This window comes from Dendrobates tinctorius, unplaced genomic scaffold (genome assembly GCF_039654945.1).
Source record: "Dendrobates tinctorius isolate UK_male_01 unplaced genomic scaffold, ASM3965494v1 ptg000176l, whole genome shotgun sequence".
NCBI lineage: Eukaryota > Metazoa > Chordata > Amphibia > Anura > Dendrobatidae > Dendrobates > Dendrobates tinctorius.
In genome coordinates, this window is record NW_027361843.1 from 857,753 (window position 1) to 874,206 (window position 16,454).

At 40.7% G+C, this 16,454-nt stretch overlaps 1 protein-coding gene across 1 annotated transcript in view; it reads right to left on the minus strand.

Moving 5' to 3' along the window:
* MAGI2 (membrane associated guanylate kinase, WW and PDZ domain containing 2) overlaps positions 1 to 16,454 on the minus strand; it is a 1,360,388-nt gene that overhangs the window by 184,654 nt on the left and 1,159,280 nt on the right. The window contains exons 11-12 of the mRNA XM_073551424.1: positions 6,244 to 6,275; positions 5,897 to 6,086 (exon numbers count right to left, since the gene is read on the minus strand). Coding sequence (XP_073407525.1) covers positions 5,897 to 6,086; positions 6,244 to 6,275 — 222 coding nt within the window. The remainder of the gene's footprint in view (positions 1 to 5,896; positions 6,087 to 6,243; positions 6,276 to 16,454) is intronic.

A 16,454-nucleotide genomic window follows, 5' to 3' on the forward strand; every position in this document is an offset into this window, starting at 1 on the left:
GTAGTAAGATGCACTCATCTGAGAGGAGCGGGGTGCGGGCATCGGCCTCCCCGCTCCTCCATTAGACTGAGGTCTGCATGGTGCCAGGAAAGCCAGGCTGCACATGCGCAGTAGGCCAGCAAGTGTTCCTGCCCCAAAAGTAGCTGAGAGAGCTTCCGGGGGGGCCGAAGGAGGTGGTGGAGTCAGCGCAAGGCCTAGTATGATGGCCCCGGATGTGCAGAGAGAAGAAGAAAAAAAAAGGAGAGAGAGCGCTCCTGACCCGGAAGTAGTGAGGACTACTTCCAGGGGGAGGGATGAGGAGGCACCAGCGCGAACTATAAAATGGATACCGCAGAGCTGGGCCAGTGTGCCAAGATGTCCTCCCCAGGAGACTCTGTAGCGCACCCCCAGGAGGTGGATTTGCAGGTGCACAGTAAAAGCAAGAGCAGCAGTGGATGCTCCCGTGAGGGTGACTCCACGGAAAAGAGTGAAAGAATCAGGAAGTCTGTGAAATCTTCGTCTCATGCTGTGCCTCCGCCCCAAAAACTGGTACCATGCTGACAAGCTTCACTGGGTGAGTGTTATAGAACCTTACCTATTAAGCTGATTGCCCATTTCTTTCTGTGTGCCCTTCAGGTTAATAAGTCTGGGAAGTAAACATAGGGAATGTGCTCTGTGGTCACAGCCACTTCATGATAATTACCCCAAGAGGTTTTGTCAAGCGTGTATCAGTTAGACTCTGGAGAAAGAATCGTCCATTAGAGCGAGCGATATAAGGCTGATGATTACAGAGGAGCTCCAGGATTTCAAAAACTCAAGAGAAGGCTGGAAAACATAGTTCCAGTGTAAGGAGGGCTTCCTCTGTTTCCAATCCCTCTTCTGACGAGGAAAAAGTTAAATCTACCGATTCCTCTCAGGCATCATCATCTTCTAAGAAGGTCATTCATGTTTCCCTGTTGAGAGTGTCCACAATCTAGTGAAGGCAGTTTGATGGACCATAGGGATTACGGACGAAAAGGAGGCTAGAACCATGCAGAAGGTTATGTACGCTTGCCTCTCACAGAGGAAAAGGCGAACATTTCTGATAATTGCCGCAGTGAAGGATAAAAATGGGAGAAATGGGTTCCTTCCTTCAACCTCAAAGAGAAGATACCCCTTTGATGACGAGGACCTAACATCTTGGTCTAAGGTGCCTAAAGTAGACGTCGCGGTAGCTTCAACATCGAAGCGCTCCACCCTGCCCGTAGAGGATTCCAGGACTTTGGCTGAGGGGCTCATTTAGGTGAAAGCTTAGTCCAGGGACAGTGGTCCATAGAAGAAGCCGACTCCTCTAATTTAAGAGAATTAAAAGCTATCTGTCATGCATTACATGAATTTCTCCCACAGCTACATGGGTCTCATGTGAGAGTTATGTCGGACAATGCAACATCTGTCATATATTTAAATCGACAAGGCGGAACACGATCAAGGACTCTAATGTCTACTAAACAGAGAATCCTCGAGCTGGCAGAATCCCATCTCTTGTCTCTAACAGCCCTTCACATCAGGGGAGTGGACAATTTCAGAGCGGGCTTCCTCAGTCGTCATACCTTACATCAGGGAGAATGGATGCTCAGTCATCACATCTTCAGAAAGATAGTGGACTTATGGGGGCTTCCAGAAATAGACCTGTTTGCTACCAGAGCCAACAGACAAGTCAGAAGGATTGCCTCTCTGAACAGAGCAGACCGGACAAAGATGGTCGATTCCCTCCCTCTTGGCCTTCCCATATGCGTTTCCCCCGATGGTGGTACTCCCATTGGTCATCAGGAAGATCAGGGAGAAGAGGATGAGGTTGATCCTCATCGCTCTGTTTTGGCCCAAGAGGCCTTGGTTTTCATGGCTCAGAGCCATGTCCATTTCCGACCCCTGGATCCTGCCATCAGATTCGGACCATGCTCTCTCAGGGCCCATTCCTTCATCCTCAGGTAAATGGTCTACACTTGATGGCGTGGAACTTTAGAGGCAGTTACTAAGGCTAAGGGGGTTCTCTAGCAACCTGATTGCTACCCTTCTGCAGAGTAGGAAAGAATCCTCAACAAGAATTTATAGTAGAGTGTGGAGGAAGTTCCTTAAATTTCATACGAAGACCTTCTCTAATGAGGTGTTTATTACCGCCAATCGGGAATTCCTGCAGAGGGGTTGGGAGCTGGGTCTTTCAGTTAATACACTAAAAGTTCAGATTTTCGCTCTGAGAGCACTGTATGGTCACAATATTGCGGGGGATAGGTGGGTTGTACGATTTATTTTAGCATGTGACCATAACTACCTGGTGCACATTACTCATTTACCCCCTTGAGACTTGAACCTGGTCCTTGATGCCCTGACCAGGCCTCCATTTGACCCCTTATGGCTCATACTCAATGGTGATGAAATCGGACGAATGCAATCCGATAAAAAATTGGATTCCACTCTGACCAGTGTTATTCACTAGGTGACATCTCATTTGCGATTTTTTTCTCAGCTGAAATTGGACTGAGAAAAAAATCGCAGCATGTTGCGATTTGCTGCGATTTTCGGATGAGACTCGCCAATGCAAGTCAATGGGTGTGAGAAAAAAAGGACAAAAAACGGACAATCCATTTTCCATCCGTTTTTATCGGATACATTACCATTCTGTGTCACAGAATACTGTAAATGGTCCTGTAAATGACTGTAGAAAAATAGTTGCATAGAAAAAAAATGCATTGCATATGGATGAAAAACGGATGGAAAACAGATGGAAAACGGATGGTGCAATTAAAAATCGCATACAAATCGCATGACAATCACATAGTTTTGGCCCGTTTTTTTTCCGTCTAGAAAACGGACCATTTTTTTCTCGCAAATGGGTAAGAGTCCTTAGACACAGTTTCATTAAAAGATGTTTCATTGAAGACGGCCCTGTTGGTTGCTTTAACGTCTGCTAGGAGAGTAAGCAACGTTCAAGCTCTATCAATTGACCCTCCCTTTCTGTTCGTATTTCAGGATAGGATAGTTTTGAAGCCATACCCTTCATACCTCCCTAAGGTAGCAGCCAAATTTCATAGAAAGGAGATCTTTCTTCCCTCCTTTTTTGATAATACTTCTACTCCGGAGGAAGAGAGATTTCACACCTTAGATGTGAGGAGAGCTGTCCTAAATTACATAGACAGAACTCATTCCTGGAGGCAGAGCAGGGCTCTGTTTGTGTCCTTTCAGGGCCACAGGAAGGGGCCTGGAGTCACGAAAAGCACCTTATCCAGATGGTTCAGAGATGCAATCTGTCTGGCCTACTCAGCAAAAGGTGAAAGTCGGCCGGTTGGAATAAAGACACATTCGGCACGGGCTATGGCATCCTCCTGGGCTGAGAAGGTGGACGTTCTGATTGATCTCATATGTAAGGCTGCAACATGGTCTTCACCATCTACATTTTATAGTCTCTCATTCTCTGAAATCCAACTGAGGAGGCAAGGGGGACCGCCCCTTTTATTTCTGTAGGTTTCCTGTTCCTAGGGGCGGATCCCCTCTCCCAGTGGGTGCTGCAGTGAACTCCATAAAAGAGTAAGTAATCCGGTTTATTTACCAATTTCACATTTTTAAGATTAATGTCTACTGTATATATGTTCTTCAATACCGATCTTATAGATGGGTCATGGGGAAGAGCATAGTTCCATACATTGTAATACCGTATTTTTCGGATTATAAGACACTTTTTTCCACCAAATTTGGGGGGGAAATGAGAGTGCGTCTTATAATTCAAATATACCTTACCGGCTGCGGTTGAGCAGTCGTAAACAGGAGTGGGGCGATGCTGTGGGCCTCAGGCTGGGAGGAGGGGTATACGGAGGTGCTACTCTGCAGGTGGGATGGGGGTGGGTTGACATTTTGTTAAAGCCCGGAGCCCTCGCAGTTCAATGATTTACATTGCAGTGGATTCTGGGAAAATAGCCTTCAGGGGTGGCACATGCGCAGATGGAGGTTTCAGTGCTGAGATTTTGGGAGAGGAGATCTTGCCGCTGAGATCTCCATCTGCACATGTGCCACTCTTGGTGGTCATTTTCCTTTAGTCCACCGCAATGTAAACCATGGAAGTGCACGTAAACTATGGAAGTTTGGGGGCTTCAGGCTTTAACAAAATGTCAACGAAGCCTCCACACCACGGAACACCCACAGCATAGCACCTCCGAATACCCCTTGCTCCCAGCCTGGGGTCCGCAACATCGCCCCACACCTGCCTCCCGGGACCCCGCTCAGCTGCAGCCGCCACTCATGGTAAGCAGTGAGACTCATGGATTATAAATAGCGCCACCATTTTATCAAAAAAGTTTTTTTCCTATTTTCCTCCCCAAAATTTGGGGTGCATTTAATAATCCGATACGTCTTATAATCCGCAAAATATGGTATATATTAGATTCCATCAATATTAAAGCCCCTGAAAACCTCTATAATCATTTTATTGAAATCATTTTTTTAAGGCCATAGGCGTAATTTTGTAACTTTTGGCATTTTCACGCCAGATTCGGTCAGCTCTGACAAAATGGGTGGAGCTGTGGGATGGGCTAGCGCATGGCGTGGCTATGCCCAACTATCTAATTCATTAAAACCAATGGTGTTTCTTATGCCAGAAATGCTACTCCAGTCCCTGATTGTAGTAGTTTCTCTTGCGAGGCAAACAGATGAACATATGTGGAATTCTTTAATTATTTTGCGCCTTTTGATGTATTTGGCGCATCATACCCCATCAAGTCCAGACTGATATGCACAACGCTAGTCTTAATGAACTAGCCCCAATATATTTTTGCATACACACTGGTCACTTCTGATTCACACAGTGACCAGGCTTGAATACAACCATTTTTGCATTTATTTTCAGCAGCCATAATTCCTTTATTGTTTCATTGACATGGCTGTACGAGGCTTTATTTTATGGGGGTAAATTGTAATATTTCTTAGCATTGTTTTGGGGACACTTAAATTATTGGGTAATTAATATATTTTATCTATAGAGGCTAAAGGTTGTTTTGTTTTTCTTCCATTTTTATGCTGTGTATGTTTCACAACAAACTGTTGAATTAATTGTTAAGGTTATTATAGTCATGTTCATACCTGTATATCTATGATGAGTAGGTTTTTACAATTTATATATTTTACATAATTTGTCTCCCAAAAGGTCACTAAAGTTCTCTGATGAACATTTTTTTCATTAGTTTTCATTCTTTCCCACTGTAACTGGGCAATCAATCGGAGACCCAGTTAAAACAGCCCCAGATGTGCAAAATATCACTTGCAGAGCCGATCGGGGTCTGCTAAGACCCATCAGATCTGCTATGCGAATAGAGACCCAGCGATCATTTAATTGCCAGATACTACAGAAGTTCTGGTAATTCCAATGCTCCAGTTTACTAGTGCTAAAGCGCTATGTAGCAGGCAAAAGAGAAGACAGAAGCTGTAATAAGCTGCTTCTGTCTTCTCCCCAGGTTCTTGACTTTAACTCCTGCACGATGAAAATACAATTGAGAATGGTTAAAGCCCGGGGCCAAATGCTGCAAATTTACATGGTCTCCATTAGGTTAAACCATTTAACATGACCTACTTCAGTTAATATGCCCCTTAATACTATAAATGTTTTTATGATTTCCTGAAATTGTCTGGTAAAAGTCTAAAGCAAAGCAAAAATAGCCTTCAAAGCACATGCAATAACATTCTGCAAAATGACTTTGCTAATCAACTACTAATTATAGAGATCAAGTTAGAAACATTTTGCATAAATTTGTAGTTTTTCTTCCTTTAGAATATTTCTATGTTGTTTTAAAATTAAATGCAAATAATGTGTTAAATTTTTGGCTAAATATTCAAACATTTTTATTTTTGCGTGCAGTTGTAGGCTATTTTTTAGCACAGAAATAATTGTACTTACGCCTACTTTCATAGATTGCTCTTGATTTCTCGTAGAGTTCGTAAGGGTCGGGTTTTCTTGGATCAAAGGCATCTGTAGAATCAGGAAATGAGCTTCGATGTAGCGTTGGTGGGTAGGGGAGATTTGGTGGTACTGATGGCGCTGATAAACTTGTTTGTGGGCTTCCTTGATTTTCCCATCGTTCCATCATCTGCAATTCAAGAAATTTTCATTCATTTTTATAATTTATATTTTTTTAAAAATATATTTATTACTATCCATTACTATCCAACCACGTCAACTTCTTATCTGCAGTCACAATCCCCAACAGATCTAGAATATCAAAATTAATATAAATAATGACTCACAGGCTTGGAACTTTTCCATGGAGAAAAGAAACCTGAAAATGATAAAAGAACAACACAATTAGGTCTAAGGATTGAGATTTTGACAGTTAAAGAGTATACATTTGAATAATTCATAGTAAAAAAAAAAAGAAAACAAAAGCTGAAGCAAAATTCCAGGGAAGTATCACTTAAATGCAATCTGTCAGCAGATTTTTGCTTGTATCTGACAGTCCCATGAGGTAGGGACAGAGACCCGGATTCCAGCAATGTATAACTTAGTTTACTGGGTGCAGTAGTTATGATAGAGTCATAGCTTTGATCCAGCAGAGCTCGGTTGTTTAGCTGTGTATAACCTCGCCAACACCATAGCTTTTCGTGTACATTGTATAGTGACAGAAAGCTGCTGATCGGTGCTGGGGGCACAGTTGGTCTAGTAAGCACAAAGCCAGTTTTCCTGTAGCGATAATCTGCTAATAAAATACTGATTGTATCGAAAAAAGCTAATCACTAGTAAGTGACCCACAATTAGAATCAGGGTCTCTGTTTATTGTGGTGCTCTCAGATTACATACCAAAACCCTGGTGACAGACGCCCTTTAATCTGTATTTACGCTGAAAGATCACTGTGAATGAGTGTTCATGGGAACGCTTGGTCCATGATAATCTTTTAGCGTAAACAGGCTGCAGATCACCTGATGAACAAGCAAAATGCTTGTTCATCGGGTGAAATAATTTTTTGTTCAGTGCTAAGATGATTCTTATCAGCCTACTTGTACTTAACGATCTACTACAGATTGCTCAGTGCACATCTTTTACTGAGGTTTGCCTGTGTAAACTGACCATTAAATGACAACCGATTGGTAAATGGTCTGTGTAAACAAACCCTTAATCCCTTAAAAATCCAAGGCAAGTTTACAGGTTAAATGTCCACTCCTCCATTTTCAGCAGTGGACACATTTTAGTGTGACCAGTCCCAACACCGGCCCGCCATGCTACGTTCATTTTTATCCACACATTTCTAGTACGGAACAAACAACTGAGACAAAGAAATGGAGTTCTGCTACTTGAAACTTCTGGGTCAGAGTAACACTCAACCTTCGTGCCCTCGCTACTGAACTGCTGACAGAAAGGAAGGCAAGAAATATTGTGTAACCTTTCGAGTGCTTGTACTGGCTGTTTGTGTTTCAGGTTAAGGTCACAGGTAGTTTTGGTCTGACCCACAACATCCATCTTTGCCATTAGTTCACTTTTGCTTTATGTGAAATTACACCTTTAAGATACTACATTTATGTGTAAGGACTGACATTGCTTCTTATTACATGTCTCTGACTTTTCCTCTCATTTACAAAGTCAAGGTTGGTAGGGAAGAACTAATAAAAAGACGCAATGAGTGTGACATTTGGATGTACAGTAGCTTTCTCAAAGGTATAATAATTCTGCCAGATTTGATAAATAGCAGGGGGTGGCAAAACATTTTCTCATTTTATGTGCTTCTGGAAAGCAAAGATAACCCAATATAGTAAGGAAAATAAATAAAATGTCACTTTGAAGAAATAAACAAAGAAATGCTAACTGCAGTAGAAGTTAAAATCAGTGCACAACATTCATTAGGTTTAGATAGTTAAAACATAAAACACCCCCCCTAAATTTAACTAGTTGCCAACCATGAGTAATTTTGGCTTTAAAGAGGTTTTCCACTACTTGGACAACTCCTTCTCAGTCCCTATGTTTCCACTTTTAAAATAGAAAAATCTATTCTTTCCTCCAGTGACGGCACCATTTCAGCAGTAGCCAGCACTGGCTTTCCAGGGATCGTGTGACATTATGTCATGCAATCCCTGTGACCAATCATCAATGGCTTTCACTCTCCCCGCTTTCTGATGATTCACACACATCCTGATTAAGTGAGAGCATAAGCTGCTCTCACTTCCTCCGAATGTATGCAATTTGTCAGAAGGTGGGGCGAGTGAATCCAGTGTTGATTGGCCACAGGGATCGCATGACAGAAAAATGCCTTGTGATATCCGGAAGAGCCAGAGCCACCACTGCTGGAACGGTGCCAGTAACGGAGGCAAGTATAGATGTTACCATTTTACTAGGTGGTAATATAGCTACTGAGAACGGGTTGTCCGAGTAGTGGACAACCCCTTTAAATGTGACATATCAATAGGTGTTAGTGAAATAACTGATTTAGGCTGAATGCCCAAATTGCAGATATGTCCGGCTTGGTGTGCAGCTCCATGAACTCATCCCATGCAGGAGCTGCCTATATTTCCATGTACTAGTCTGGAGTATACCGTTGCAGACTTTGATTTATTTTTACATTGACCGTTAGTCCATGTGAAATGTCACTGGGGTCCATTGGTGCATAAATAATTCCTGGGTCAACATGCTGTCCATTGCATACACTGATAGCACACTAACTAAAAAGTCAACCATCTGAACCCAGCTTTATGCGGTTTCACACATGCGCATTTCACAGTCCGTATATGGATTATAATGCCCAGATGGGCCGTTGATCACTCAACCTGAACTTAGAGCCTCATGTGTGTCTGTGAGGCTGTAATTTTGGCTAGAAAGTACCGCCATCAGTTTCTGTATTGCAGTCTGTATACAGAGTGTGAAATACATGCGTGTGAACCTGGTCTTAAGCCCAAAGAGAATACAAGCACACAGCGAATATATTGGCTTAAAAAGAGAGTATTTTCTAAGAAAGTCAATGTCCAGAGAGAATTAGAAAATTAATTTAGGCAGAGCATGAAACAGTGGAACATTTTCCCAGGAATAGATAGACTGCCAATACTACTACGCCAAGGGTACAGTATTAATTAATTGAGGTCAAAAACATTCAAGACGTCACTAAATTCATTCACATGGAAGAATAAAAAAAAGGCTTATTGTATCAAATTTTGTTGTGTTTAAAGTAAGATGAAATACCATGATCCAAACAAAATACTCCCTCCAAAGGATTCCCTGCCTTTGTCTAATGGCATCCTACTTTCTCTTCGAATCCAAGACTCTCACATTGACTTTTCGTATGCCTATGTGAATGAGGTCAGTGAGACCTGAAGATCTTAAAAACTGTACGGAATTATGAAACAAGGTAAATCAATACTATCAGTAGTGTATCTATATAATATCAATAAATATGCACAACTCTAACCATTACATGACCTTTGATGTATATTTACGTCAAACGTAGTGCCCATCCCTTTGATGTGGGATTGCATACTAAGCCCACATCAGTCATCATGTGCCTTTAGCAGCCGTAGGTTATTATTATTATTATTATTATTATTATTATTATTATTATTTATTTATATAGCACCATTGATTCCATGGTGCTGTACATGAGAAGGGGTTACATACAAATTACAGATATCACTTACAGTAAACAAGCTAACAATGACAGACTGATACAGAGTGGAGAGAGGACCCTGCCCTTTTGGGCTTACATGCTACAGGATGGTGGGGAAGGAGACAGTAGGTTGGTGGGTTGCAGCAGTTCCGGTGTTGGTTGAGGTGTTATCACCGGTAGTGGTGAGAGAGAAGGAGGTAGCAGGGTCATTGCAGGCTGTAGGCTTTCTTGAAGAGGTGGGCTTTCAGGTTCCGTCTGAAGGATCCAAGTGTGGTTGATAGTCGGACTTGTTGGGGCAAAGAATTCCAGAGAATAGGGGCTATTCGGGAGAAGTCTTGGAGGCGGTTTGGTGAGGAGCGAATAAGTGTGGAGGAGAGAAGGAGGTCTTGGGAGGACCGGAGATTACGTGAGGAAAGGTATCGGGAGATTAGTTCAGAGACATATGGGGGAGACAGGCTATAGATGGCCTTGTAGGTCAGAATTAGTAATTTGAACTGGATAGGCTGAGGGAATGGGAGCCAGTGAAGAGATCTGCAGAGGGGAGAAGCGGAGGAGTAGCGAGGAGAGAGATGAATTAGTCGGGCGGCAGAGTTAAGGATGGACTGGAGAGGTGCGAGGGTGTTAGCAGGGAGACCACAGAAAAGGATGTTGCAGTAGTCGAGGCGGGTTGAACAGTGGCCGGCGTTCACAGGAGATCGTGAGTTCTGCTGTACATAGTAGTGCTCTAGCCCTGCTATGTATAGTACAAATGATGGAATTAACACATTTTCAAGACTCCTAAGTTAACTATGAAAAAGTTTTTAAAACATGAAAAAATAAAAAAGTTAAAATCACCCCCTTTTTTACCCATTAAAAATAATTAAAATAAGACACATATATTTGGTGTCGACGCATTCATAAAAGTCCAATCTATAAAAATATAGAATAAATTAGCTGATTGGTAAACAAAATCAAAACTTCAAAATTATGTTTTTTTTGGCTATCCCAACATTTTAATAAAAAAAAGGCAACCAAAACATCGCATTTATGCCAAAATGGTATGAATAAAAACGTCAGCTGGGAGTGCAAAAAAAAAAATCATCACACAGCCCCAAATCATGTAAGATTAAAATGTTATGGGTCCCGGAAAATGGCGATACAAGCAAGAGAATTTTTTCTTACAAATTTTGTTCACCACTTAAATTGAAAAAAAAAGTTTACCACCATCTGCGTACTCATACTGACCTGGAAATCATATTTCCAGGTTAGTTTTACCATATAGTTGCACTCTTTTGCAATTTCAACACACTTGGATTTTTTTTACCACTTTCCATGGCATTATATGGTTAAAAAAAACTTGGATGTGCTGTTCTTCTTCTCTATTTGTATCAAAGCCTTTTTGGACATGTGAACTCCCACTCCCATTAGCCACACATGATTTTAAGTAGTTAGCTGATCCATTTCTGCCCCATAAATTGTAGGCTTTTTGCCCAGGAGAGGTGACATATCAGGATAGGTACCCAATTTTCGACGGACATCTTGATGTGACAATTGGGCTCATATATATTGGCCAATTTATGTACTAAGTACCTTCTTTCTTACTGTATTTTTCATAGCAATTTTTGCAGATTAATATTTCATATATACATTATATAGCACATTTTTTCCGTTTTTCCCATTTTCTATGGCAGTAATGCAGTTTCAAAGTTTTAGATTAATCATTCTTGGTAAATCAAGGTGCAACCTTTACTGTTTTTCAACTTAATATGTTTTTTTTGGCTGGCGCCTGTTCACACTAGCTTGGATGTGCTAGTATTTTTCTCTAATTATATGGTAAAACACATGCTGTCATTCAAAAGTACAACTCGATCCACAAAACTCAAGCCCTCATACGGCAATGTCGTAGAAGCAACAAGGCACTCAAAAATGGTAAGTCTCTGTTTGGTGCTCAAGTAGGGTATCCAGCCCTTATATAGCAATGTTAATGAACTTGGCACTCAAATTATGATGAAAAAGAAATCCATTTTATTGGCATCCAAAATAATACTCTAAACGTTTTCGGTCCAACATAGGACCTTCATCAGAGAATTTTTGATTGCTGGATGCTTTACTTATAAGTATAGGTTTACGTTTAGAGTATTTTTTTGGATGCCAATAAAATTGATTTCTTTTTAATCATAATTTGAGTGCCAAGCTCATACGGCAATGAAGACAGGAAAAGATAAAAAGTTACGGTTGTTGGAATAAGCAGAGAAAAAAAAAACAAAAGCGCAAAATCTGAAAATTGTAAGATAATGAAGGGGTTAATAATCTAATCAAGCATTTATGCAATAAATAACTGTAGGCTAAAATTCCTAAACAGGAATATAAAATATTAACCCCTTCACATTCCTAACCAGGCCAATTTTTACAATTCTGACCACTGCCATTTTATGAGGTCATAACTCTGGAACGCTTAAATGGATCCTGGTGATGCTGACAATATTTACTCGTGACATATTGTGCTTCATGATAGTGGTAAAATTTATTTGATATTTTTGCCAACAGAAAGTTGGCAAAAATTTTGAAAATTTTGCAATTTTCAAACTTTTAATTTTTTTTAAATCAGAGAGCCATAGCACACAAAATAGTTAATAAATAACATTTCTCACATGTGTACTTTACATCAGCACAATTTTTGAAACAAGGTTTTTTAGATAGGAAGTTATAAGGGTTAAAAATTTACCAGCAACTTTTAATTTTTACAACAAAATTTAAAAACCATATTTTTAAGGGACCACATCACAGTTGAAGTGATCACATCACATTTGAAGTTACTTTGAGGGGCCTATGACAGAAAATGCCCAAAAGTGACACCATTATAATAGCTGCACCCCTCATGGTACTCAAAACCACATTGAAGAAGTTGATTAACCCTTCTTGCTTCACAGGAATTTTTGGAATGCGGAAGGAAAAACTTTACTTTTCTTTCACAAACATTTTCCTTTAGACCTAATTTTTCTTTTCTTTTGCAAGCATAACAGGAGAAAATGGACCATAAAATTTGTTGTGCAATTTCTCCTGAGTATGCCGATACCCCATATGTGGGGGAATACTACTGTTTGAGCGCATGGCAGGGCTTGGAAGGGATGGAGCGCCACTTCAGTCTCTGAATGTAAAATTTGCTGGCACAAGTAGCGGACGCCAAGTCATGTTTGGAGAGCTTCTGATGTGCCTAAACAGTGGAAACCCCCAACAATGACACCATTTTAGAAACTAGACCCATTAAGGAACTTAACTAGATGTGTATTGAGCACTTTGAACCAACAAGGTGCTTCACAGAAGTTCATAACGTAGAGCAGTGAAAATGAAAAAAAATTTCACATTTTTCCCAGATAAATCTTTTTTAGCTTCAAATGTTGCATTTTTATAAGGGTAACAGGAGAATTTGTGCCAAAAAATTTGTTGTGCAATTTCTCCTGAGTATGCTGATACCCCATATGTTACCGAAAACTACTTTTGAGGCACAGTGCAAAGCTCAGACAGGAAGTAGCGCCATATTACAGTGCAGATTTTGCTGCACTAGTTTGAGGGTGCCATGTTACATTTGCAGAGCCCCTGAGGTGCCAACACAGCAGAACCCCTTATAAGTGACCCCATTTTACAAATTAACCTCTCAATGAATTCATCTAGGGGTGCAGTGATTATACTAAAACCACAGGTGTGTCACAAACGTTTATACCATTGGGCGGAAAAGATAAAATAGTTTACATTTTTACCACCAAGATTGTGTGTTAGCCACAAGTTTTACATTTTCACACTGGGAAATGGGTATAAATGGCACAAAAATTTGTTCCACAATTTCTACTGAAAGTGGCAATAACCCATATGTGACTGTACAGTACTACTTAGCCATACGGAGTGACTCGGGAGGGACAGAGCGCTATTTGCCTCCTGGAACGCAGATTTTCCTAGAATAGATTGCGGATTCCATATAAAGAGCCCTTAAGTGATAGATAAGCAGAATCCCCCTCAAGTAACCTGTTTTTTGAAATTATACCCCTTTGGGAATTTATCTACAGATGTAGTGAGATTTTGACTCCATGGTCGTTTTTCAGAAACAGGCAGCAGTGGATGTTGTTGAGTTAAAATTGCAAACTGCCATTGTAGTGAGCAGTTTATTATGCCCAGCTCATGCTTTTGGAGACACGCACCTGTAAATTAGGTGGGCTCTCATTACTACAGAAATGCCAAACATGTGGGCGATAAATGTGATTTAGGCACACTGGGGTTCAGTAGGGAGGGGGAGAATTTGGATTTGGGATTGGAGAATTTGCTGAATTTCTTTTGGAGGGTGAGGAGCCATTTTGCTTTTCAAGAGCCTTTGTGCTACCTGTAATGTGTAAGCCCCCTATCTTTCCATTAACAGATGACAGACCTGAGTGGAGACTTGTTTTTTTGTGGATTGAGTTGAAGCTTTTATTGGGAACATTTTACATAACATTTATGATCACATTTATCCGGTACTCTACGCTGACCACTTACTTTGGGGTGTCCACCTAAATCTCTGAGTAACTTGACAGATGAAACCCCCTATGGATCCATTCACTATAATGAGGCAGCAGAGTTACTCTGGACTTTGTCTGGCCTCTGTTCAGCGGTGTCCTTGTTTTCACAAGTGCACAAAACTGTGGATGACGGCACTTTTATGCAATCCTAAAAAGACGGACACCACCAGATCACAGGTCAGACAGCGTCCCCAGTGTCTTCATCTGCCTCATTATAGGGAATCTTCCACCGGGGGTTCTGTCTGAATCACATATTTCAGAGATTTACATGGAAGCCCCGAATTAAGTGCTCAGCGTAGAGCACAGAATAAACATGCGTCGAGACTTACTGCAATCTTTGGGAGGTAGAATGAAAAAATCAACAGCATGTAAAAAATTGGTTTTATTTATTTTTTACGCCGTTCCTTGTGTGGTATAAGTGATTAGGCAACTTTATTGTTTGGGTCCGTGCGGTTACAGCGATACCAGATTTATATCAGGGTTTTATGTTTGGCTGCTGACCCACGCTTTTTATTAAAGTGCTGCGGAATATGTTGGCGCTATAGAAATAAAATTATAATTATTATTATTTATTGCAAAAACTACTGTCTGCATCATCATATTTTGAGATCAATAATTTTTTCATAGAGTCATGTGAGGGCTTGGTACCTTTTTGGGCACATGATATTTTTTGATCGCTTTCTATTCTGATTTTTGGGACACAGAATGAATAAAAATCAGCAATTCAGGAATTTTTTATAATAATGTTCTGCATGTGGTAAAATTAGTAAGGCAGCTTTATTCTTTGGCTCAATACGATTACAGTGATACCCAATTTATATAGTTTTTTATGTTTTGCCGCTTTTACAAAAACTATTTTATAGAAAAAAGTATTTTTGCATCGCTTTATTGTAAGGGGGTGGCAGTGCTATGGACAGTAGAGACAAGCTGCCCCTTTAAGAGACAGCACCCCCTTGGTTAGAGCAGTGGGACATTCTGTGCTTCCCTGCTGTAAAGGCTGTTTGGTTTCATTTGCCAAACTACAGAGGGGAGGGTCTGCTTTTCTGTGTGTAGGAGAGACCTGAGATTTCTGCAGGTAGCAGGTGTGCCTGCGTGAGCTGTGAGGAAAAGAACGTTTAGTCTGCGACTGTGACTTTGTAAACTATTCTTGGGATTAAAAGGTGGCTTTCCTGTCTTGCCGTGAGAAGTCACGTAGAAAGGACAAGAAAGGAATCCAGGGGAGGAATCCATCATTCCTAGGAGTATCATTGAACTTGCACACAAGGAAAACAGAGCTTCCAGGAAGAAGTGCGTACCATCTTGCAAAGCTTCAGGGGCCCCCGGGAATGTAATGAGATTCCAACTACTGTGAGTGTTAACCCCGTGTGCGCACATGTTTAGGGCTTAGGATAGGCTGCAATAGACAGAGCACGGTAGCACGGTAGCCGTGCAGCTGCAGTAGCAGCGGTCAGATAGGTTACAGTTAGAGTAGCAGCATACTGTACTTTATTGTATTGTTTTGCCTTTTGCAAAATACACTGATCTGTAATAGTTGGTGCTCCGTGCCATTTGTACGGCCCAGCTAGGGAATATCACTTTTGTAAATTGTTTTATGTCATTGCATACCCCTGTTTACACTTTCCTAACACTGCATTCCTTGCCCGTAAATAAATTAACCCTCTGTTGCTTGCACCTCATCTTGTGTACCATAGTCTCCCTGATCCTCAGTCTACTGAACCACCGCACAACCAGCTCTCCAATCTCCTAGTGTATCCTCACCCATCCCTGTAGACTGTGAGCCCTCGCGGGCAGGGTCCTCTCTTCTTCTGTACTTGTGTGTCCCTTGTCTTGCACATGTTTATTGTACTTGTCTATATTTTCCCTTTTCACATGTAAAGCGCCATGGAATAAATGACGCTATATAAATGAATAATAATAATTGTGGCGGTCTCCCGACCATCGGTTCATTATTCTCAGATCTATAACTTTTTATTTTTCCACTGATGGAGCTTTATGGTGGCTTGTTTTTTGCAGGACAAGATGGCGCATTGAGCTCAACCCTTTTTATTTACATTTGTCTTTTTGATCACATTTTATTGCACTTTTTGTTTGGCAGTATGATAATAAAGCACTGTTTTTTGCCTTTTTTTGATGTTCACTGAAGGGGTTAACAGTTTTATAGAGAGAGTCATTAGAGATGCAACAATACCAAATATGTGTACTTTTATTGTCTTTTTATTTACCTCAATAAATGTATTTATTGGAAAAATATTTGTTTCTTTTGTTTTCTTTAATTGGGGATTTTAAAAAATAATATTTTAACTTTTTTTTTCTTTTTTACAATATCCCATCCTGGGACATCACTATATG